The sequence below is a fragment of the Typopeltis vanoorti genome, chromosome 5 (genome assembly GCF_054136105.1).
Source record: "Typopeltis vanoorti isolate ZY-2024b chromosome 5, IOZ_Tvanoo_1.0, whole genome shotgun sequence".
Lineage (NCBI taxonomy): Eukaryota > Metazoa > Arthropoda > Arachnida > Uropygi > Thelyphonidae > Typopeltis > Typopeltis vanoorti.
Window position 1 is genome coordinate 18,024,050 of NC_143553.1, and position 25,049 is coordinate 18,049,098.

At 36.1% G+C, this 25,049-nt stretch overlaps 1 protein-coding gene and 1 non-coding gene across 2 annotated transcripts in view; both read left to right on the forward strand.

Annotated features, from left to right (window-relative positions):
- Positions 1-25,049, forward strand: part of Ranbp16 (Ran-binding protein 16) — a 1,020,902-nt gene that overhangs the window by 411,609 nt on the left and 584,244 nt on the right. The window contains exon 13 of the mRNA XM_090392964.1: positions 13,016-13,151. Coding sequence (XP_090249090.1) covers positions 13,016-13,151 — 136 coding nt within the window. The remainder of the gene's footprint in view (positions 1-13,015; positions 13,152-25,049) is intronic.
- Positions 777-1,083, forward strand: LOC150106253 (signal recognition particle RNA). The gene has a single exon (XR_016548388.1).

Sequence of the window (25,049 nt, forward strand, 5' to 3'; positions counted from 1 at the left end):
AATTTTTTTTAATGATGTACTAGATGTGATATCTAGTACATCATTAAAATACATACATACACACATGCGCACACACACGTGTGTGTGTGTATGTATTTTGCCAGTGATTTGCATGTGCTCTATAGGCATATTTACCCAAAGGTGGTATAACTTACATACAGTTTTTTAAGGAAAAGTAGATGTATATCCAACTGTAGAGTGTATGCAGCTTTGTTAAATATGTAGAGAAGTATTTTTTAAGCAGCAATCAGACAGCATGCTCTTTCTTATCAAACAGAGAGAACTAAATACCATTTAAGTATAGAGTTATTCAGTATAAAGCTGTAAATTATTCAGCTAAGGATCATAACTGAATAATGGATTAGAACTCTGTGTAGTTTTGTAAGAAAGGCAGAGCCTTTCTTATCTCATATCTGCTCCTCACTTTCTCATGATGCACCCTGTTATTAAATATCCACCTGGATACTTAACAATGAGGGTGATCTGGACAATTTGGAATTTAGCTGACCAAATTATATTCTGTGTTTGGCTTAAGTTAAAATACAATGAAAGTGCAACATGATGAAATGTTATATTGGCTTGGGCTTTGTCTGAAAAAACAAGCCATTGGTATTCAACACCAAACTAAAGATGATAATCTCTTTACTGCTTAATCCTTTTGACTGACCCTCCATCTCCTTGATATCCAGGCGATGACTATATCTATGCACATTAATTCAGATGTTGTGCTATCATAGCACTGCAAAGTGTGATAATAACTTTCTTATTCCTATAATGCAGGGAGTTGTGACAAGTTCCTGTAATCGAGCTGAGTTGGAGGATTGAATTGGTTGATGGTTTGAGGACTGAGGTTCTGCTTTGCAATGGTCTTGTGTTGAGTGGATGTCTCTGCTAAGTACAGTGTCAGTATGGTTGTTTTAAGGGAGCTTAAGTTCACTAGGTTGAATAATTAGAAGTGTACTGGCTCAGGGTGGAAACACAGTAAGAAAAAAAAAAAAATTCTGAGTCGTATAGTAGTGGGATCGCATCTGTGAACAGGTGCTGTGTGGCAGCCAGAATAATAAAACATAGACCCGATTCTTTGGGGGCTTGTGTAGCTCAGTTGGTATAGCTTAAGACCCACCTTTTTTTTTTTTTTTTAAAGCAAGATGAATGCATTACCAAAATGAATGGAATTTGGTTTGAAAATGTTTGGTGGGAAAATGTGCCAAAAATGCCATTAAAAGTGAGTGTCGGGTCGAGAGACTGAAGTTGTGTATAGAACTGAGAATATGAGTGAAAATGTGCATTTAAATAATACTGAAAAAGAGGGTAAAAGTGACACAATTGAGAGAGAGTGAATAAAACTGTTATATAGTAGTATGACAGATGTAAAGAATGAAGAGTTGGCAGTAATGCAGGAGATAGCTTGGTTATGCAGATTGATTTTTCACCCACATGTACCTTTTCTGTCAGGACCTGTCTTTCTAAACCTCTTGAAAATCACATTAACAGTATCACATACCATCACCACACTCATTTACAATTTGTCTTTGAGTCATGGACGTGCTGTGAAAGAGTACATATATTTGAACACATTCTTGGAGGTGTATCCATTTTATAGCTACACAGAATGAATAAAACACTACAATTCAACTTGTTTGCACTATTAAAAATGCACTACACTATTGATAAACATTGTAGAGACAGTTAAAACATGCAGCAGTCAACCAATATAGTGAACCAAAATAAAATTATGAACTGAAACAAAAATCAAACCAAAAATTTGATGAAAATTTGGCTTGATTGGATTAATTTGTTTTCTACTGTATTAGATTGGAAATAAATAACACTACACCTGTTCCATCCTTCCTCTAGAGAAAAATTTAGTCAAATGGCACATCATGTTTTGGAATGAATTGATATTAAGAAGGAAGGAATTATTTTCCATTTGATTCTCTTCCAATGAAGTTATACAAATCTACATACAAATTGAAGTCAATATAACCTTCTTCTTCTTGCTATCCAGGTTCTAGGCCAAGTGGTCTGTTTCCGGAATCAGTCCATCTTCTTGGTCGTTCCTTGTTCTTCTAGGATTATATGTTAAATCTTTTTTTTTTTTTGGTAATCTTTCTCCCTGCATTCTTGCTATGTGGTCTAGCTTGTTTTTCTTATATTTAATCATTGAGTCTGTTATGATTGATTTTAATATTTTTAATTATTTCATTATTTCTTTTTTTTATCTAATAAGGGTATGTTTTTCTAAGGAATTTCATTTTTGTGTCTGAATTCTATGTATATATCCCTTTCTCTGAATGTCCAGATCTCACTTCCATGTGATATTATAGGCTATTATTTTGTAGACTCTATATTTTGTGTGTTTTTCTGTATGTAATTAGGTTTAAAGGTTCTGTTAATTATCCCAGTGATTTTTATAAAATTTGTCATCTTAAAATCAATATCTATTTCATTTATGTAAGATACTTTACAGCCTAGGTATTTGAAATTATTAACTTGCTGAATTATTTTATTATTTATTACTGTTTTACTTCTGGCAGGGTTATTTCCATAAAAAGCCATGACTTTAGTTTTCTCTGTTGACATTTCTACATCATATTCTTGTATAATATTTAAATTATAAATTGATTTCTGCAGTTCATCTTTAATCTTTCCAAAGATGTTCTGATCATCAGCAAAGAGTAATGTGTCTATTTTTGTATGTCAATTAATTTGGAAGCCGCATGTATTTATTTCTCTCCAGTTTTTGATGATATTGTCCATATATATGTTAAATAATATGGGTGATAAAGGACAGCCTTGACAGACTACTCTGTTTATTGATTTCCAAATAGATATGATATCATTTTTGCCTTATTGCTATTTCATTATTATGGTATATGTTTAATAAAGCATTGTATACTGTTCTCCCCAGGACCTTTTTAATGTGCAAACCACTTGGCTGGTTTTACTGACTGCTCGGCTAATTAATGTTGTGAATTGACATGGCTAAATAATGAGCAAGAATGGAAAAATAATTGAAGACATTTTTTAATTAATAGTGATGAGAAATTGAACTGGAGAGTCTCGATACTCGTGAGACTAGCTCAATTTCTTGCATTGCAAGCCAATCTCGAGAGCTTCGGATATTCACTTTGATGCACACAGATCTGCACATGGAAGAAGACAAAAATCGGGATCTCGAATACAACAGTATCGGTTGCAAAGAAGATCTTTTACAAAAGAGGCATAATTTTGATGTTTGAAAGAAATAAATTGTGAAAATTAAGCGAATTCAAATCGAAGGCAAAAATCAATGTTAAAAATATACATTTATTTTTCTTAATAATGGTTTTTGTCTGAAGACCGTGAGTGAAGTATTTAATATTTTATTTTATAAAAGAAAATAGGCCTGCGCATCAAATATAGTTGTGATCTTAGGGAATTCTCGAAACTCTCGAGGACTATGACGCCAGTCTCGAGTGAAACCAATTCACATTCCTAGTAATTAATACTTATAAATAGTAAAATTGCAACATAACGAGCGTTATGTCTCTAGGGTATTACTGTCACTGCACAATTCAGTGATTTGTTCTGATTAATTTCATAACAGTGATGTTTGGTATTTATTAACTTACCCCATGAGTAAAAAGTCAAGTCAGAAAACCACACTCTTAAGTTATTTTAAGAAAGATGAAACCGATAAGCATAATAGCGAAGACACCAAACCAACATCAGAATCGTCGATTTCTGCAGAATCTCTTTCAAATGTAAAACGTGCATCTGAACACCACTTATCGGTTATTAACAGTGAGTGGTTTAAAAAATTCCATTGATTAATGGTGAAAGATAATGGAATGATGTGTTTCACATGTATGAAATATGGAAAGAGACGACTCACAAACAAGGAAGTGACTTGGGTAACTATGCCATGCACAACATTTCGAAAAGAAAGCTTGGTTGACTGTGAACAAGGCAAATTACACACTGATTCTTGTTCAGATATAATTGAAAAATGTATACTAGAAGAAACTGGAATAGGCCAAATTGAAAAATCAATTTCAATTTTGAATAACTTGCAGAGAGATGCTTTTCTGGGAGCTTTAAGATCTATGTATAGGTTAGCAAAAAATGAGTTACCACATACATTATTTGAAAAATTGCTTGAACATTGCAAGGCTATGGGCTGTTCCTACTTAGAACATCTTAACATTGATAAAAATGCACATTATACCTCAGAAAGAATAATGCAAAAGTTACTTGATATTTTAGCATCAGAAATTAGATCTGAAATACTGAAAAATATACATTCTGCAGATTATTTCAGTATTTTATGTGATGAATGTACAGACATCTCAGTTTTAAAACGGCTGATTGTGTACATTAAATATGTTTGTCAACTTAGAAAATAGGTCAGGGTTAGTTTTGTACCAACTTGCAATATCATTGATGGCAAAACTGAGACTATAACTAACAAAGTAATTGAAACCCTTGATAGTCTAGGCTTAAAAATTTGTAATCTGGTGGGCCTAGGATCTGATGGAGCAGTTGTCATAATTGGAAAGCAAAAGGAGTTGCGAAACTGCTCAAACAGATGGACTCGTGGTCAACTGTTATTGTGTAAACCACCGACTGGCTGTTGCTAGTGCCCAAGCAGCTGCTGAAGTGTCTTATTTAGTCATGTTTAATGATATCTTAAGGCAATTGTTTTTCTTCTTTCAAATTCGTCAGTCAGGATGGCTGGTTTAACCCAAATTCAAAATATACTGAACAGTCCTCAGATTAAACTTAAAATGGCTAGTGACTCTAGATGGCTGTCTCATGATTCTACCATACAGTCTCTAAGAGAATGCATGGTGAGTGTTATAGCTGCATTAGAAAGAGAGGCCATCGAATGAAATGATATCACTGCTGAAGGTTTAAGTAAATATATCAGAACATACAATTTCGTAGCTTCAATAATGATGCTTTCAGATGTGTTACCACATTTATCTAACTTGTCTAGATCATGGCAAAGGGAAGATGTTGACTTAACTGAAACAGAGCCAGTCTTAGAAGCCAGAAAACTATCCATCATGGAAATGAAAGACACTCCTGGCAGTCATTTTCAAAATCTTCATCAGCATCTTTCAGGTGAATGGTCAGACCTTCACAATGATTATTCAGATTCTAATGTTATTACATTTAAGACTACAATATATGATAAATACATAGGCACAGTTATTAAACACCTAGAAGCAAGATTTCCAGATATGCCAATCATTTCCTGCTTTTCAAGACTTTTCAATGCAAAAAGTCATGATCATCACAAGGCTTCTGAGATTCTTTTTTGATTATTATTCTAGAAATGGAAGTCCTGCAGTTTTAAACTATGAAAGTACTAAACTAGAATGTGCAGTTGCATCAAAAATGATTAATGGACAGCCATACAAAAATCTAGATTGAAGACAAATACTACTGAAATTAGCAACAACATCTGAGCTCAGGCTTCCAAGTTTAGCAAAACTAGTTGCTGTTGGACTGGCCATACCTGTGAGCACAGCTGAATGTGAAAGGAGTTTCTCTGCATTACAAAGGACAAAAACTGGTATGAGGAATCACATCAGTCAGAACATTGTAAATAATCTGATGCTGATTTCACTGCAAGGACCAGATCCAACAGATTTTAATTACGAAAAAGCTGCTGACAACTGGGCTTCTAAGAAGAGACGAATTAATGTATAGAATTTTAAGATGTGAGCATTGCAAGGTTTTTCATTACTTAATGAGAAAATAAGAAAAATCATAGTCTTGTTTGTTATAATTACTATATAAAATATTATTCTTGTTTGAAGTAATTTCTAATAAAATTACTATTTTAATTTGTTATGAAAAAGGGTCTTTCTTAACTCATTCAAAATATTTGTACGCCCGGCTAATGCTTCATTCCACCCGGCTGGTAAAAATTTCTGGGGAAAATACTGGTATAGTTGGTTGATATATTTGGAATATCACATTCCAAAATGTGATATTCCTGTAGTTTCCCATAGTTTATTTCTCAGAATTTTGTCAAATGCTTTTATATAATCAATAAAAGCTACGTTAATATAATCAATAAAAACACAGAGAATACAATATTGTATTCTCTGTGTTTTTCTATAATTATTTTTAAAATAAAAGCTGAATCTATACATGATCTTCCCTTATGAAATCCATTCTGTTCTTCTCCACCTATGATTGGAGAAGAACAGAATGGATTTCTGTTCTTCTATATCTTATGTAATTCTGTATAAGATATTAATATGTTTAACATTTTTGCATAAATTTTGTATCCTGTATTGATGATGAGGCTGATGCCACAATAGTTACTGCAGTCTGTTTTTAGATCTTTTTTATAAATTGGAATCACTAGAGTTCTACTCCAGCTTTTTGGGGATTTTCTATCTTTGTGTATTTGGTTTATAAATTTTAGAAATCTGGCGTTAAATTCTTTCCCAGCAAATTTAATATAACCGTATTATAGTCATATATGACCATATAATAGTCAATATAACTAATAGATATTAGAGAAATAATATGGATATGAAGTTGTATATTTTAATTTATATTTTCCATGTGGCCATTTGGGTACTTAAAAAAAAGCTGTATTTCATGCATGTCTTTGCTCCATGTGCCTTGGATATTTTGCTTCAGTAGTTCATATCTCTTTCAAACTAGAAGATTGTGTGTGACTAAAAGAAAACTGTATCCATGAAGCAACACAGACATCCATTTTTTAATTCATTTTTGTAGATGCAGCCACAAAAGTTTAAGTTGATATGATTTTGGGCTTCTTAAAATGTATAGCTTAGTGGCCACAGCAACCTTAAATCTGGCCCTGGTGGTATCATTCTGTGATATCATACATTGGCCCTACCAGAGCTTTATAATTTTATGACCTGCTAGAAGAAACTACACGACTTTTCATAAATTGGTAATGGAGGTTCGGTGTAGTGGTGGAGATGGAGAGTTGTACAGTAGGTGTCCTCCCGCGATGAGTCTTCGGACTCCTTGGAGATGTCATGAATAATATTAATAAATTAAAGAACTGAGAGAAAAAAATGCAATAAATAACTTAAGCTATGATGAATTTTTATGCAATTCGTTGAAAAGCAATGCGATGGGAGATGTGAAACAAACACCCACCAAACTCGTAAGTAAATATTCTTGTAGATAAGCTTATATGTTTGTAATACATAACTGTTAATTTTAAGGAAAGAACAACGTATATTATTATATTAACTAATAACTTTAATTAATACTTCCAATATTTCGGTAATGTTACATTACCGTCTTCAGGGAACATAAAAATTAATGAAATGTGCACGCAGGCACTAACACTAAGCAAAAATGGCTGAAGAAAACAACTGAAGTCAGTCCTAGAGTCCTAAAGGGTGCCACCTAGTGGGCAAAATTGGGTATTAATCTTGACTGTTTGGGCTGATGTTCTAAGAATGCAAGCCTCCCACATTTGGGGTAGTCTCATGCATCCAAATTTATTGAGGTTTGGGGATTTTTTTTAAGGCTGAGACTGATTCTAAGAATAATTGCTCATATTTAAACTTGCATACGCTGGAAGCTTTCTTCCAACGTATTTTATGGCAGGTGTCCAAGGCATGGTCAGCAAGTCCTGAGTGGCTATAACGGTGGATACGGATATAATTCTTATGTTCAGATATCCTGAACATAAGAATTATGTTATGTTCAGATATCCTGATATTAGCAGTCCTGCCTGTTTGGCCATAGTAAAACAGTTTACAACTAAAAGGGACCTGGTGAACTCCAGGTAGGTCTAGAGGAAGTGGCTGGTACTTGAGAGAGCGTATAAGAGATGACAATTTTAGATATAGTTTGTAACAAGTTGTCAAGTCATATTTTTTAAAGATTTTTGTTAATTTTCAGAAGTACCATGAATATAAGGAATAGTGACAGATTTAGAGTAGTCCTTGTTGTGGAGCGGAACGGTGGGGGATTAACTGGTTTTACTATTTTTTGGATTTTATGGGGGTTGTATCCATTGGCTACAAAGGTGTTAAGAATATGAATAAGTTCAGTAGTAAGGATATATCTGAACTGATTAATTTTGTCTTTTTATATAAGGTTTTTATAATCCCATATTGTTCTGAGGGGGATTTTTCTATCCAGGGCTCCATTAGGCTGGCATGTAATCAGAGTAATCTAGGAAAGGGAGATTGTTATTGTTTTCTTTTTCTAAGGTAAACTGGATCCTGAGGTGTTGATTGTTTAGGTGTGAAAGGAAGTTTTCAAGTGTGTCTAGACCATGCGGCCAAATAGTGAACACATCATCTACATAGTGTTGCCAAGCAATAAGTTTAAGTGGGGCCGAGTTTAAGGCTTTTTCTTTGAAGGTCTCCATAAAGAAGTTGGCCAGAGGCGGGGAGAGTGGAGACCCCATGGCAGTCCCCTCTATTTGTTTGTAGAATTTTCCTTGCCAAACGAAATAGCCTGAGTTCATGGTGAACTGAAATAGGGCTGAGATATATCGGGAGGAAATTTGCCTTAGATGAGGTCATCTTTGAGTGGAACATTGGTGAATAAGGAGGAGACATCAAAACTGACCATTATGTTAGTGTGTTGGAGTGAGAGGTTTTCTATACTGGCTTTAAAGTGGGCTGAATTTTTAATGTGTGAAGGTGTGTTGCCAGTATATTGTGTGAGCACTTTGGCTAGTTTGTATGTGGGGGAATTGATGCTGTCCACAATGGGACGTAAATAAATAGTTGTAAGTAAATAGTTCAGTTGCAAATGGGTACATGAACACAAAGTCAAAAACAAGAGATCAAAATGAGATTATGACAGTGTCTGAATAATAAATGTGGGCACCTCTCGTAGCAATGCAGTGCTCACGGTGATGGTTCATACTGTTTATAATGGTGTCCAGGAGTTCACTTGGTAATAGCAACCATTGCTCCTTTAAAGCTCCCCTGTATTGCTGTGAGGGATTTATTATTGAGGCACTTTGACACTCTCATTTTGACCTTGTTTTTCACCATTGTCTTTGTGTTCCCATTTGATAGTGAATTAAACTATTTAATTAATGTTTTTGTCGGTGTTTCTTTCATATATATCCTACAGTTTTTGAGTTGTGATTTTTCTCTTTGTTCTTTAATTTCCTGAATTTGTGGAAACCAGTGTATATATCTAGTTTCAGGAAAAATCCAAGTTTAGAGTATCCATCCAACAAAATCATATAGAGTTCACTTTGGACCACTGATTTAATAAGATAAATTTGAAAGGAAAAAGTGGATTTCTTTTACTATTCTGCTTAGTTTAATATATGTTGGAAGTTTTTTCCACTTGGTTAGACTATAATAAATTTAGTTTAATTCTTTATCCAAGTGTACAAGCAAACAAAGTTTTCGTCTGAAGTATCTTCAGGACCGAGGCAACTCATGGTAAAGGCTGACTAAGCTCTCATCACTCCTTGTCTCAGTATCTCTCATAATGCAAAGCACATCTCCTTGTGGACAAGTATAATGCTATGCATTAAGGGAAGGTTTATTACTACCCAGACTGGTTTCAATGTTTATTGAATATTCAGGTATAGGTCAAACTCCAAAAAACTCAGCGTTCTTCCCCTCAGTAACAGGCTTACCCTGCCACTGAGAAGAACTCTCAGAACCGGTTGGCTCTACACCGTGGCAGGCTCACTCCACCACTCAGCAGAGCTGCTCGTTTGCTCATATCACATTTGAGGGGTAACAGCAACAGCCATGCCTCAGTTAACTTCATTGGCTACAGCATTGCCATTAATTACCCCTCCACTCAGGATCAGGGTTACAGCAACAGCCAAGCCTCAGTTAAATCTTCATGGGCTACAGCATTGCCATTCATCACCCTATCTTCCAGCCAGTTTCGACCTTTGTTGAGGTCTCGTCAGTGTGAGCCAGACCCTGAAGTGGTGATATTAAGGGAAGCAATGGAGAAGTCATATTTACCTATATGAGTTGCCAAAAGGTGTATCACTTTATTATTGAATTATTCTAGATTTAGAGAAAGATGTTGGACGTTTTTTCCACTTGATTAGACTATAATAAATTAAGTTTAATCCTTTATCCAAGTGTAAGCAAACAAAGGTTGCTCCTGAAGGATCTTCAGGACTGAGGCAACTTGTGGTAAAGGTGGACCAAGCTCTCATCACTCCTTGTATCAATATCTCCCATAATGCAAAGCACATCTTCTTGAAAACACGTATAATGCTATGCATTAAGGGAAGGGCCACTACCCAGACCGGTTTTGACCTTTATTGAGGTCTCGTTAGTGGGTGAAGACCCAGAAGTGGTGATACTAAGGCAGAAGCAATGGAGAAGTCCTATGAGTTGCCAAAAGGTGTAGCACCTTATTACTAAATTACTCAGGATTTAGAGAAAGAGTTTGACCAACATCATCTTGGTTAGAGTGGTACTTTGTACCACTGTAACCAAGTGGTACAAAGTTTTTTCCTCTTGGTTCGACTATAATAAATTTAGTTTAATCCTTTATCCAAGTGTAAGCAAACAAAGTTTGCTTACATTTGGATAAAGAATTAAACTAAATTTATCACAGTATTCTTTGTACAGTCATTCCATAATACATAACTTTTGTGTAATGTTTTAGTTCTGTTCCATTGATTTTTGATGACCTTTATTGAGGTCTCGTTAGTGGGTGAAGACCCAGAAGTGGTGATACTAAGGCAGAAGCAATGGAGAAGTCCTATGAGTTGCCAAAAGGTGTAGCACCTTATTACTAAATTACTCAGGATTTAGAGAAAGAGTTTGACCAACATCATCTTGGTTAGAGTGGTACTTTGTACCACTGTAACCAAGTGGTACAAAGTTTTTTCCTCTTGGTTCGACTATAATAAATTTAGTTTAATCCTTTATCCAAGTGTAAGCAAACAAAGTTTGCTTACATTTGGATAAAGAATTAAACTAAATTTATCACAGTATTCTTTGTACAGTCATTCCATAATACATAACTTTTGTGTAATGTTTTAGTTCTGTTCCATTGAATCCTGTGTTTTGTAGATAATGCATGGCATGCTAAACTTGATTTGTTGGGTTCTTTAAGTGAAATGTATTCCTGATGTTCTTCAAGATGAATTTGTGCAGAACGAGCAGTTTATCTATAGTAACAAACAAGAGCAAAGGATTGGATTCTTTCAACTCCAAAGAAATATCAAAATGCAAATGTGAGTGAGAGAAAGAGTGAATAAGTTCAACACACACACAACAAACTTTCCATTTTTTCTAGATGTTGAGTTGGATCTTGTTCCAGTAGCTGACTTTTCCTGTTTGCCCTGGTTCCCTTACAAAAACAGCAGGGGCCTTGTTTAACCTGGTAACACCACTGATGTACCCTCCTGTGCATTTATGGTTTTAGTTAATATAGTGTACAATTTGGTCCACTAAGTCCCAAATTTCCAGCCTGTTTTTCAGTACCCAGTAGATACCTTCAATCAGAGCACACCATGTGGAGGTGAGGATTGGACATTAGGTCAGAACCCCCCAGTTGCTTCTCTGCACTTCTGAAAGACAATGTGTAGGTCTCCTCCCAGTTATTTGGCTTTGACCCTTGAGTGATCCCATTTCAACCCCAGTACTCAAAAAAATAAATATCACTGCAGTGAAGGATACTAAAATATTTCCTTGACATGTTTTACATAAATAATTCTAATTTGCTAAACTCCATTAAATAGAAATTAGTTTCTAGAGACTGATATCTTTTTGAATACCGTTCAGGTTTTATCTAGCCATTGTTCTCTTTATTTGAAGATTTAAGCTTAGAGAATTATTTAAGCTCCCACTTCAGTGAAGCCTACAATTGAACATATATGAAGAGGCATTTTCTCTGCAAATATTATATCAGCAATCTCTAGGGGGGAAATTTATTTATTTTTTACTTCATATTTACTCCTTATGCTTCAGCAGTTGCCTTGTGTACAATAGTGACATGATTTCACTTGTGACATCACGTAATGCCTGCAATTGAGATTGTTGTTATTATAAACAAAGCACACAAAAAATATTCCATGAAAATCAAGGTATAATCATGAATATCTTTAACCTCCCTACCGATGAGGTGGATGAAATAGTGAGGCCATATTGCACTTATCCATATTATTCAGTATGTGTTACAGAATCATATCTAGATTTTGCTGGACGTCTACAGACGTCAAGGCATGTTGGGGGGATTAATGAGTAGCAATTCATTGAAACAATAAGTGAAAATAAAATTATAACTTAGCATTTGTAAATGACTTGCATATCAATAAGTTTTTTTTTTAATGGTATTTAATATTTTATATGAAAAGTGAAATTTTGAAATAAAATTCTCTTAACACCTAGCTGCTTTAATGCATTGATAAATAGGCAAGTGCACAGGAATTCATTTAGATGTCTTATCGTATACAAAATAAAAAAAAATGTAAAAATCATAGTTAATTTCAATGATAATATATGTGATTAAGTTTATAAATAGAATGGAGCTGTCCATCAGGTTTCAGTGGTAAGTGACATGTTATTGTTTATTTTCTGATTAACTTTTCATTAATTGAAATTTTAACTGCATTATAATGAAACGAATCTCTGAACATACCTATCTTGGAGGTAGGGAAGACCTCAGTCTATAAATATTGAGAGCTTACGTTTTAGCCAAAATTAGTTTGAAATTGGGGAAATTATGATACAGCGCTAACGAAACATGATAAATATAACAATTTAAAAGACAAAAGAGAATAAAAAATATGAATTATGAAAAAGGAAAGAAATATATATAACAAGCAGTGAGAATTGTGGTGTGGTGGCTGTTTTGAAGAGATCGTCATCTGATGATGAATGTTTTACAGATCTCCAATGAATTTTTTTGTTGGGAGTTATATCGCTCTTCTGGTGTTTATAGTAATGCATGCTTAGTTTTGTATTGATTTTAGTTTGCCATAATTTAGAGACAGGTATATCTTTCTTTCAAATGTAATTGAAATATAATTTCAATTTATATGTTTTTTTTTTTTTTTTTTAAGTTGTCAACAATAGGTAGATGTGAATATGAAAAAACATGTGCTCTCTTAGTCCAGCTCTTTGACCAGTCTGCACAATCTTACCAAGAACTGCTGAGTTCTCAAAGCCCATCACAATTAGATGTTGCTATCCAAGAAGGTAAGTGTCCTACTCAGAATATGAATAATTGTAGTATAGCATGTATAGTTTTTCTTTCTAAGCAGAATAATTGTAATTATGATGTACATATACAATAATTATACATCACTGTAATTTTCTAGACAGACAGTCAGGAAGAGAACGTTTGATAAGTGAAGTTTATAAGTTTGATTGCTGTTGTAGTTAAAGTTGTATGATGCAGGGGCTGGATACTGCAAGTGTTGCAGCTGTGATAAATGAAATGAAATGATAGAAACATGTTGTCTAATTCTTGTTTTAATCCTTTATCCAAGTATTAAAATCAATAAAAGAAAAGCACGTGAAATATATTCACAACTAAGTTACATGTATACAGAAGGAAAGGGCTTCATATGAGATTAACCTAGTATCTCATAATGCACAGCACATTTTTGTATGTGCCTATTGCTGTACATTACCAGATGTTAAATTATTGCAGAAGTCATATTCTGTATGCATTTGTTACCAAGAGAGAGAGAGAGAGAAAACAAAAAAGTTCTGTACAGTTATCTCTAATTCAGTTTGCTTAAATATTATAACTTTACCTATGAAAATATTTTAAGAAGTGCTAGCTAGATAATTTGAATGAATATCTGAGAATAGTGTTGGATTTGGAAGATGACAATTCTTCTTCTCCTCTCTCACACGAACACTCCCAAACTATTTTGTCTGAATCTTGAAGGATAACTTAGGAGACATTACCTCATTTACTGAGCACTATAATAGCTTAATATTCTGCTCTTGTAAAAATTATAGTGTATTCATTTGTGTATATTACTTCATAATCAAATTGAAGAAAACTTTTTTATAAAATATATTCAAGACTTAATTGTTATATAAGGTATGTTCATGTTATTAATATTTGAACGCTTTGTGAGGTATGTCTCTTAGCTATTCATTACCCCCCCCCTCCTATTGTTTTGATTCTTTTATATTATATATTGAATAACACTGGAGTAAATACTTAATTATCCCATGAAGCTTGAATATTGAGGTAGTTATCTAGTTATGCTATGAAATCAGCTGTTGAGAACATGGCTTCTGAGTGAACATTTCAAAGCATATATATTGAGTTAGGAAGAGTTTTCAATTTTGGGTAGTGAGTTGGGAAAGGAGGAACTTGTTTACATTAAATTTAAAAGACTGTATAGGCAGTCCCCAGGTTACAGACAAGATGCGTTCCTAATAATGTCTTTAGGTAGGATTTGTATTTAACTCGGATCCCTGATAAATATCACACATATGGTAATAATAATAGCAATACTATAATGGCCTCATATGTGGCAATAATATTAATACAGTGTAATATTGTAATAATATTAATACCCCTGTATACTGCAATAATGGCCTTTTACACATTTGTATAACTTGAGTCTCAGCTCAGGAATGATACCACAGGAATGTATGATAGTTCCATTGTACAAGGGTGGTGCAAAAACTGATGTGTCTAACTACCGACCTATTAGTATCTTTGGTGTGGTAGTGAAGATTTTAGAGAAGTTGGTAAGAACTCGCATACAGAAATGGGTAGACAAGCATTCTATACTCTGTAGGGGTTTACTAGAGGAAGGTCATGTTTTAGCAATTTGCTCATATTTTATAACAATATTAAGTCTGAGTTGGATAAATGGAATGGATATGCTATGATAATGTTGGATTTTTCTAAGGCATTATTGATGCAGTTATTTGGAGCTATGTACATGATTTGGGTTTCTGCTTACTGTTGTTTACACCATGTTGGAGGCTTAATGGATTTTTTACAACACTCAAAAAGAATTAAAATAGAATTTAATACTTCCTATATTTCGTCCTAGTCACTAGGACATCTACGAGGATTACAAAAATAACTAATGTAACATAACACAAATATCATACAATACTAAGCCCAACCACGTGAGTGACACTAAAGTCCTATCTAGGTGGAGCGCCCTCTAAGGCTGGTTGTAGGTGGCCTGGAATGTAAGGTGGGATCTCTGGTGATGAGTGTTTCCCAAATCTTCGGAAGCTTAATGCAACCATGTTTATTAAGATTTGGTTGATTTCTAAGAGCTGCTGCTTCTTAGAATAGTCTCTCTTTCTTGAATTTGCTGTGATGGAGCATGGTGGTTTTCTTCCATGATACCCTGTGGGTGGTGTCCAAAACATGGTCAGCCAAGCCTGAATGACCATAGTTGTGTTTACAGATGTAAGACTTGTGTTCCTCTAGGCGGATGGATGCTGGATGCTGATCTGCCTGTCTGTCCAAAGTACGCCAGCTTACAGTAACAGGGTACTTTGTAAACTCCAGGCAGAGAGAGAGAGAGAGAGGAGGGAGCTGATCTTTCGTAGAACGGATAAGGGTAGCAAGTTTGCGGTGGGGCTTATATGCTGTGTGTAGGTTGTACTTTTTTAGAATCTTGGCTATTTTTTCGGATGTGCCACGGATGTAGGGTATGGTGATGGTATTTTTAAATTCTTGTTGATGGGAAGGATGGAGAATGGGGGAGGAACTGATTATTTTTTGATACTATGATCGCTGAAGCAATCACAGTATGTAGTTAAGCTCACTAGTGAGGACGATTCCACTGGAACAAAGATTGTGGGCTCTCTTGGTAAGTTTATATAAAAAACTCGACCCACTTTAAAGCCCTCATAGAAAATTTAACCTTGAATAAAGCAGACATATTGGTAAGTTTTGATATCTCCTCTTTGTTTACCAATATTTCCTTAACTGATGCCTTATCTCTCTTAGAAAACGTTTTCCCTTCTGACATCTTAGATCTCTTTTCCTTTGCCATTAACTCTGGGTATTTTTCTTGGAAGAACAAAATCTACAAGCAAATAGAGGGAACCGCCATGGGTTCCCCCCCTCTCCCCCCTGCCAATTTCTATATGGAAGATTTCGAAAAACGAGCCATAGACTCAGCCCCACTCAAACCTTCTATCTGGCTAAGATATGTAGATGATGTGTTCTCTATTTGGCCCAATGGGCCAGACACATTAGACTCTTTCCTCAGTCATCTCAATAGCCTACATCCAAGAATCCAGTTTACTGTGGAAAAGGAAAAGAACAATTGTTTACCCTTCCTAGACACCTTAGTCACACGCCTGCCCAATGATACACTTGCCTTCACTGTATACAGAAAACCCACACACACAGGCAGATACATTCACAAACTCTCCCACCACCACCCCTCTCAACAATATGGCATTATTAAAACTCTTACCAAGAGAGCCCACAATCTTTGTTCCAGTGGAACCGCCCTCACTACTGAGCTTAACTACATACACAACACTTTCCTCTCCAATAGCTACAGGATCACAGTATCAAAAAAATAATCAGTTCCTCCCCCATTCCCCGTCCTTCTCGTCAACAAGAATTTAAAAATGCCATCACCATACCCTACATCCGTGGCACATCCGAAGAAATAGCCAAGAAGCTAAAAAAGTACAACTTACACACAGCATATAAGCCCCACCACAAACTTGTTAGCATTATCCGTTCTATGTAAGATCAGCTCCCTTCTCTCTCTCTCTCTGCCTGGAGTTTACAAAGTACCCTGTTCCTGTAAGCTGGCGTACTTTGGACAGACAGGCAGATCAGCATCCAGCATCCATCTGCCTAGAGGAACACAAGTCTTACATCTGTAAACACAACTATGGTCATTCAGGCTTGGCTGACCATGTCTTGGACACCACCCACAGGGTATCATGGAAGAAAACCACCATGCTCCATCACAGCAAATTCAAGAAAGAGAGACTATTCTTAGAAGCAGCAGCTCTTAGAAATCAACCAAATCTTAATAAATGCGGTTGCATTAAGCTTCCGAAGATTTGGGAAACACTCATCACCAGAGATCCTACCTTACATTCCAGGTCACCTACAACCACCCATAGAGGGCGCTCCACCTAGATAGGACTTTAGTGTCACCCCACGTGGTTGGGCTTAGTATTGTATGATATTTGTGTTATGTTACATTAGTTATTTTTGTAATCCCCGTAGATGTCCTAGTGACTAGGACGAAATATATGAAGTATTAAATTCTATTTAAATTCTTTTTGAGTGTTGTAAAAAATCCATTAAGCCTCCAACATGATGTCCTTACAGCACTTAAGCCTCTAAACACGAATGTTGTTTATGCCATAACAGAGTGATCAACAATTGGAAGTAAATTTATTTTTGTTCTGGAACATACTTTGGAAGTCAGAAGAAAATACCGAAGAAAAATATGAATGCTATATTTTAGTGAAATTCTACGAAGTTACCTATCTCTAGACAAAAGCAAATATTGACAGTTATATTTGCAAGCAAAAGAGCAAAAAAACCTCGTACGTTATGCAGTATGTGTTGACTGTCAACTGGTGAGTAGATAGCATAGATAGCGTTAAAAGTGGTGAAAAATTCCAAGTTACAGAATAATATGTATTGGCACTTTCTGGAAAATCATGGAATTAAGTCTTTTGAAATCAAATTGATATTTTTTCTGATAAGTTCTTTCTCTCATGGAAGAAGATAGGATGATTGAGATAAACTGATAATTCAGCATAAATTGATACATTTTTTTCACTACTTTGTCCACCCACAAACTGACAGTTTAGCTTCTCAAAATTTTGTTGAATTTCAATGTGTAATGAACTAATTGATGTTATTTCTTGGACTATGTTTTTCTCTCTGAGTGTTTTAAATTAGTTGCATCTTTTTTTATTGCATAGTTTGCACTATTATTAAATTGCAGTTGCATTGCTTGTCTACATCTGTTTACTAAAGAGTTTGCATAACAATTAGTCGAGTCTGAAATTGGTAATATCAGTTCCTCAGGACAACCTAATTAATGATTCAGCATTAATAGATGAATGCACAAAAAAGAAGGAAAATTTATCATTTCTATAGATACAATTTTCCAATTATTATATTCCATGAGCATAATCATTTCATCTTACTAAATGAAATTACAGAAACCGAGGAAACTTTTATATCTGATCCACACACGCGTGCACGCACACACACACAAAAAGGGCACAAGACTTATTGCACTTTAGTACTGTGTTGGCAAGAGCAATAGAAGAAAGAAGGAATCTATTTACATTTTGCTTGAACAGCTAAAAGGTTGTAATCTTTGGGGCAGGTAGAATTGAGGAGACTGGTGTATGGAACAGTAGTAGATGGAATAAAAGAGGAGACACCGGTCTCCTCTTTTATCTCACACTGGTTCGATGAGTATCAAGATGGACTGTAAAAGGGTGTTGGTTATAGCGGCTCTTGCTCTAATAATGTTGGAGGAATAATAGTGGCCAATTCAGCAGTCCACTGTCCATGAAAGTATATTTAGAAGAGGCACAAAGCAGAAACTGAATGTCTGTGAGCAAGGGATCATTAATTACCTGGATTGCCCTCTTCTGGATATAATTCAGCAATCTTAGAGAAGATTTTGGTGTACCACCCCAAATACGAGGTGATATCAAAAAGTTTTGAGACTAGCTCCATTTATGAGAAATTACTTTATTTATCTATGTTTACACACTATCACTTTCAAAATAGTCCCCTTTCATAACAATACAGTGCTCCCAGCGTTCCTGCCACTTCTGGAATGTGTCTTGGAAGTCTTCTTTTCAAAGCCTGTCAAGCACCTTCTGCGATTCGCGCTGGATCTCTGTAATGGTGTCAAAACGGCAACCTTTGAGCTGGATCTTCATCTTCGGTAAGAGGGCGAAGTCTGCAAGAGCCAAATCTGGCGAATAGGGTGGGTGCAGAAGTGAGATCATGTTGTTTCCGGTGAGAAACTTGCATGTTAGGAGAACTCAGTGACAGGGTGCATTGTCGTCGTGGAGCATCCAGTTTTTCGTGCGCCACAGATCTGGTCGCTTTTGCCGAATATACTCCCTCAGATGTCTTAAAACATGGCAGTAGAACTTGCTATTGACAGTCTGGCCCCTGGGGACGAATTCTCGATGCACAATGCCGCAAATATCAAAAAAGATGATGAGCATGCATTTGGTCAAGCTGCCTCTCCTTTTTCGATCGTGTAGATGATGGGTTCTTCAACTGTGAAGACTGTTGCTTCGTCTCAGGGTCGTACCAATACACCCAAGTTTCATCACCGGTAATGATCCTTGATATCAAGGACGGGTCATCCATGGCAGTCTGACGGAGTTCTTTGCAGACTTCAACCCAGTGTTCCTTCTGCTCCTGGGTCAGCAGCCAGGGGATGAACCTGGCAGCAACTTGGCGCATGTTCAAATCACACGTGAGGATTTCCTGGACTGTTCCGTATGACACACCGACAATGGCAGCATTGTTGTGGAGTGTTCTCTGACGATCGTCATGCACTAGTTGCCGAACGGTTTCGACATTTTCTGGGGTTGAGCTTGTTGTAGGTCTTCCTGATTTCTCGTTGTCTTCCAGTGATGTTCTTCCACTCTTGAAGCGATTGTGCCACTCAAAACACTTCGAACGACTTATTGCAGCATCGCTGTAAACTTGCTAAATCATGTCAAACATCTCTGTGGCAGATTTGCCCAGTTTCACGCAGAATTGCACGTTTGCTCTTTATTCTAACTTGCTGTCCATGATGAAATCATAGACATGGTAATGCACGTGGTCAGATTAGCACCAGTTGCACAGCTCCTGATGTACATAGGACAATGTCTTTTGGCACACTGACTTATGAAGGTCGGTGCTCCCTGTGACTGTGCATTCAGCCTTGTACTGCCATCTGTTGGCATGTTACAAAACTAGTCTCAACTTTTTTGATACCACCTGATATGAGGGCAATATTACATGATTGGGCAGATTTGGGATTTGTATAGAGTTAGCATCAGTGAAGACTTGAAGTAATGTGAAAACCATCTTGTGTGGAAAAGTATGCCAAGTGTTTTGTGGCTGCAGAAGCTATAGTTAAAATGTGGGTCTGCCAGGAAAGATCAGTGGTGCAGGTCAATTTGAGTAGAGAAATCTGATCAGTTTGGATATGGTATTACTGAAGATAAGGGGGAGGGATGTGAGCTCTTTCTTATGAGAAATCAGCAGGATTGAGTTTTGGTGGCATTGAAGATTACAAGGTTGTCCTTGCCCCACTGGGATATAGCTAGATCTGATGTTAAGTCACTGGTTATGGTAGATCCTGAGGATTCTAATACTTGAGCGCTACGAGGTGTTTGTCAAATGAAAAGGAGAAATGGGGTGTATTGTTATTGGAAAAGCTACAGACGCGATTGGAAGTCTGAGACAGCAGATCATTTATATACAAGAGGAAGAGAGTGAGTGAGAGAACAGAACCCTGGGTTACTTTGGTGGTGAAATCTGAGGAGAGTAAATCGTCCACCATGAAATGTATTAAGCAACCAGTGAGAAAATTTTGTTGGCAATCCAGTTGCAGATTGAGGAAGGAAGATCACAGGATTGTAGTTTGTTAGTTGAACAGGATAGATTGAAGAGGCGATACAGGATAGGTGGGATACCATCAGGACCAGATTCTTTTTGGCAGAAGAATATGGGTGACGTGGAGGGAGCTGTTCTTGGTGGAATAGCTCCCTCCAAGTGAAAAGTTTGCTTAGATCATCATTGCAGGAATTGGTAGAGAAGAGTGATGCCAATAAATCAGCATTGTTTTTAGGTGAGATAACTTCAGTACTATCCAGATATGAGAATGGTCAAAACCTGAGTGGGCAAAAGCAGAAGTTGTTCACAATGGCCTTGGCAAGGGACAAGAAGGAACGACAGCCATTTGGATAGGAGACGAGTTTGCAACATTTGGCCCTTTCAAAGTCTGATTTGGACTTGGTGATGATTCTTTTACAACTGTTGTGAAAGTGAGCAGATGGAGTTTTGGTCTTGAGCCATTCATAGTATGCAGAGTTTTTTTCTATTACTGTGTGGCACACTTTTTTGAGAACCATAGCTTGGATGGTGGCTGAGAATTTGGAGTGGAATAAGGGATGAAAGCCTTCATTCCTGTGAGAATGATTTCTGTTATTCGGTCTGAGAAGGTGTTTGGATCAGAAGAACTGAAACAGTAGTCGGACCATGGGATGGAGGAATAGAACTCACTGAGGCCATCCTATTTGACATCCTTGTAGTGCCAAAGTACACAAAATTCTGGGTGAAGGTTGTCTGTGGCCAAAGAGACTTGTATGATATCACTTGATATATCATGGATCCTATACATCATATCTTATCATAACTGATGTTATCAGTCAATTAGAATGACTGATGTAGGAGAAGATTGTTTGGGGGAATTGTAAACCTGAAGTTATGTTGAAGTTTTATGGGGTCCATGAGTGTGAATGCCTCCAACTATGTTAAATATTTAGGTTCCTGTTCTTGATAATATTCACATGCCACTTGAAAGATATACACTCAACAAAGATTGAGAATGAAATGACCATAAAAATAATGACAGTCATATGAAGTCATATAGAGACAACATTAGCATTCCTTACTGCTGAGATAGATAAGGTGATGCACCAAGATTATACCATAATTTCTTTTGCAGGTACCTGGGTTATCTAGAACTGAGCTACTTTCAAGAACATGCTTTCTGTGTTGAAGTGAAATGTGTAAAGTAATTAGTCTTTTTTCCCATCCGATGAAATTATATTTATCTACAGTATGTTGTGCTGAACTGCCTTTCCATGGACCAGTAATTCATTCTGACATTGGGTGGGGAGAGGGGTTTTTCCAAATTTCTCAAAAAAGAATAACAAATTTCCAGCTTATACCAGATTATACATACACTCTTAACTGCATAAATATCAAGACCACCCAAAAACCAATATACTGCTCAGGTCTCATACAGTTTTTTTAGGGGGCAGTACACACAGTAGCATGTTATACTGACACGCTTTTGACAGTGACATGCAGATGTGGTATGTTTAAAAGTTTATAACATTCAGGGATTTCATTTATTTATTTTTACATGCTTGCCTACTATTCAAATAATTTTAGTTATTTATTGAAATTTGCCTTTTTCCCTACATCTATTTCTATGGTATTTGGTATGTAAAACTTTATAACTGTGTAGTTTATATGTTAACAAGTTCATGCTAGTTATCATCTGATGTGATTTGTATACCAGGCTGGACTTTATTAGCAAAAGCGAAGTCACAAAGCAAATTAAAATTAATTTGCTTTGTGACTATGTTGTATATTGTCAGCATAGTCACAAAGGTTGCTTACACAACCAGTAAGCATGCAACAAATTCCCATAAATTGTTTTTCATGTTAATTTAAAGAAACCTCTCATGACATAAGTATCTCTTAAAGAACAATCATTTTACTAGTTTTTATCTGACTTTTTTGCTTGTGTTCTGTTCATCAAAGAAGCAATACAAACATTTCTTGAACTATTAAAAAAAAAAAAAATTAAAAGAACTTCTAATTTCTTCTTTTTCAATTAATAAATTAAAAGCAAGTGAGTAAATGAGAGAAAAGATAGCTGCAGAGGCTTTATGCTGTTTTGGTTCTTAAGGCTTATGGTATCTGTGCAGCAGAGAATGACTGGCCAGGGCAAAATTATAACTGGCTAAATTGTCAAAATATGATATGGAATTCTTGAAATGGGAAACCAGATAGGCATGAAGATTTCTAAGGCATGGGCTAACAATGAAGTTATCCATTTTGGTAAACGTAAACAGCAACAGGTATGTCTTGAAGAAAATTCTTGATCATAAGAAAACGGTGGGAAGCTTCTATAAAACTGCATGTAGAAGCTGAGAAGAAACTGTTAAAAATCTCATTAATATTAAAAATCTCATTGGTGTCGAGGCTAGCTGGTGAACGGACGTGCTATCGGAGAGCTCCTGAGAGATTTGTGTTTTTTGTTGATTTATTGATGTTTTGGATTCAATTTAATGGACTTAAGTGTGTAATTTTGGTATATTATTGGAGCTTTATTAGCGTGTTAGTGTACTAAAGTGTTTTATAACATAATCTATGTCGGGAAGTCGCTGCTAGATGAATTCGTAATGTGTAGTGTTCGTGCAAGCTCCAGATAAGATAAGTATCATTTTCAGTTATTGATACAAATTACTTAATATTGTGTAGTTTTGTTTTGTTTGCCTTGCGTATTTTAGTGCGTCTATTTTTGGTGTGTTATAACGTATAATTTGACAAAACACGTTGCAAATAAGTATGGCACCTGTGCGAAGGAAAATGGTGGCCAGTAATGAAGGTTCGCCATCGTTATCAAAGAACGGTAGCATAAAAGAAATGAGTCAGTGTACTAGCTGTGAAATGTACGCTTTGCGGAGTGCGGTCGGAGTGTGATTAGATGATAATAAAGGATTGAATGTGTGTAGAAAATGTAGGGAGAATGAGGAATTGAAGTGTATTTCGGATCGTGAGTGTGATATTTTTGTCAACCTTCAGAATGAAGGAAATAGGGATATGACAAGAAACGGCAAGGTTGTACATGAAAATTGTGAGAGTGTGAATGTAGAAAGTGTGAATGATAGTATAAATGGTTTCTCAGAGAACAAATAAGATGAGATAGATGCATTGAGTGAAATCGCGTTGTTGAATAGTGCGATAGAAAGAGCAAAACAGCAGCTAGAGTGCATGAACAAAAGTAGACTGAATGAACCAACCAATAATAAAAGGTATGACAGGAAAAATAGACGTATGAATGTGAACATGAACAAAATGAAGGATAGAGTGCTGTATGGAGACTCGTTAGTACGAGGTGTGTTAGTAGAGGATTTGACAAAATCGTACCAACCTGGTGCGACCATAAAGGATGAACTGAGTCTATTAGAGAGCAAAAGGAAAGGGTGAAAGAAATGATTGTTGTGGCAGGTACGAATGATTTGAAAGGAGATAAAATGGAAATGATAGAAGACCTGAATGAATTGTTTGAGGTAGCAAAAGAAAAGAGTGAGAGAGTTAGAATGATTAGTCTTTTGCCATGGTATGACAGTGAAATGTTTAAAAGGAGGGCTATAATTGCAAATGACTTTATGTGTGGGTTATGTATGACGAGTGGTGTGGAATTTGTGGATGTGTGGAGTGAGTTTGATAGGCGAAAGGATCTATATAAGATGGATGGCTTGCATTTGAATGGTTACGGTGTAAGAAGACTTGAGAAAGTGTTGCTGAATGTACTGGATGTGCAAATTCAGGGAAACTAGATTTGTTAAGGGGGGGGGGTAGAGATACAGTCCTTATGGAGGCAGTTGAATGTAAGAATGAATATAATATGCCAGAGCAAATAAGGACAACAAATCTTAGTGGGATAGTTAATATAAGGCATCAAGGTAGGGTTGGGGTTAATGGGGGTCTTAAATTCATGTACACTAATACTAGGAGTATTAGGAAAAAGAAGGAAGAGTTTTTGGCCATGGTTGGCACTTCCAGACCACAGGTTATAGGTATTAGTGAAACATGGCTGACTGTAGATGATATAACTAGTGGGATTGAATGTGATGGGTATAGTGTGTTCAGGAATGACAAAGAGAATAAAATGGCGGGAGGAGTATTGTTGATGATAGCTGATGAGCTACAGCCAAGGAGAATAGAAGTTGAATTGCAGGATAGAGAAAAGAGCACATTTGAGGCCATTTGGTGTGAGATTGTGGCTAGCAGAACTAAATATACAATTGGGTGCTTCTATAGACCAGGTGATGGAAAAGATGGTGGTGACAGTATGCACAAGCAAATAGAAGAAATGGGTGGAAGGAGGGTGATTATTATGGGAGATTTCAACTATGGTCGCATTGATTGGAGTGAGGAGAGGACACACGGGAGGAAGGAACTGGATTTTATGCGGTTATTAAGGGATAACTATCTGTGACAGCATGTAATGGAAAATACTAGGGGTCAGAGAGTGCTTGACCTAGTAATTACATCTGAGGATTTGGCTGTAACAAATATGACCACATTGCCACCAATCAGTGAGAGTGATCATA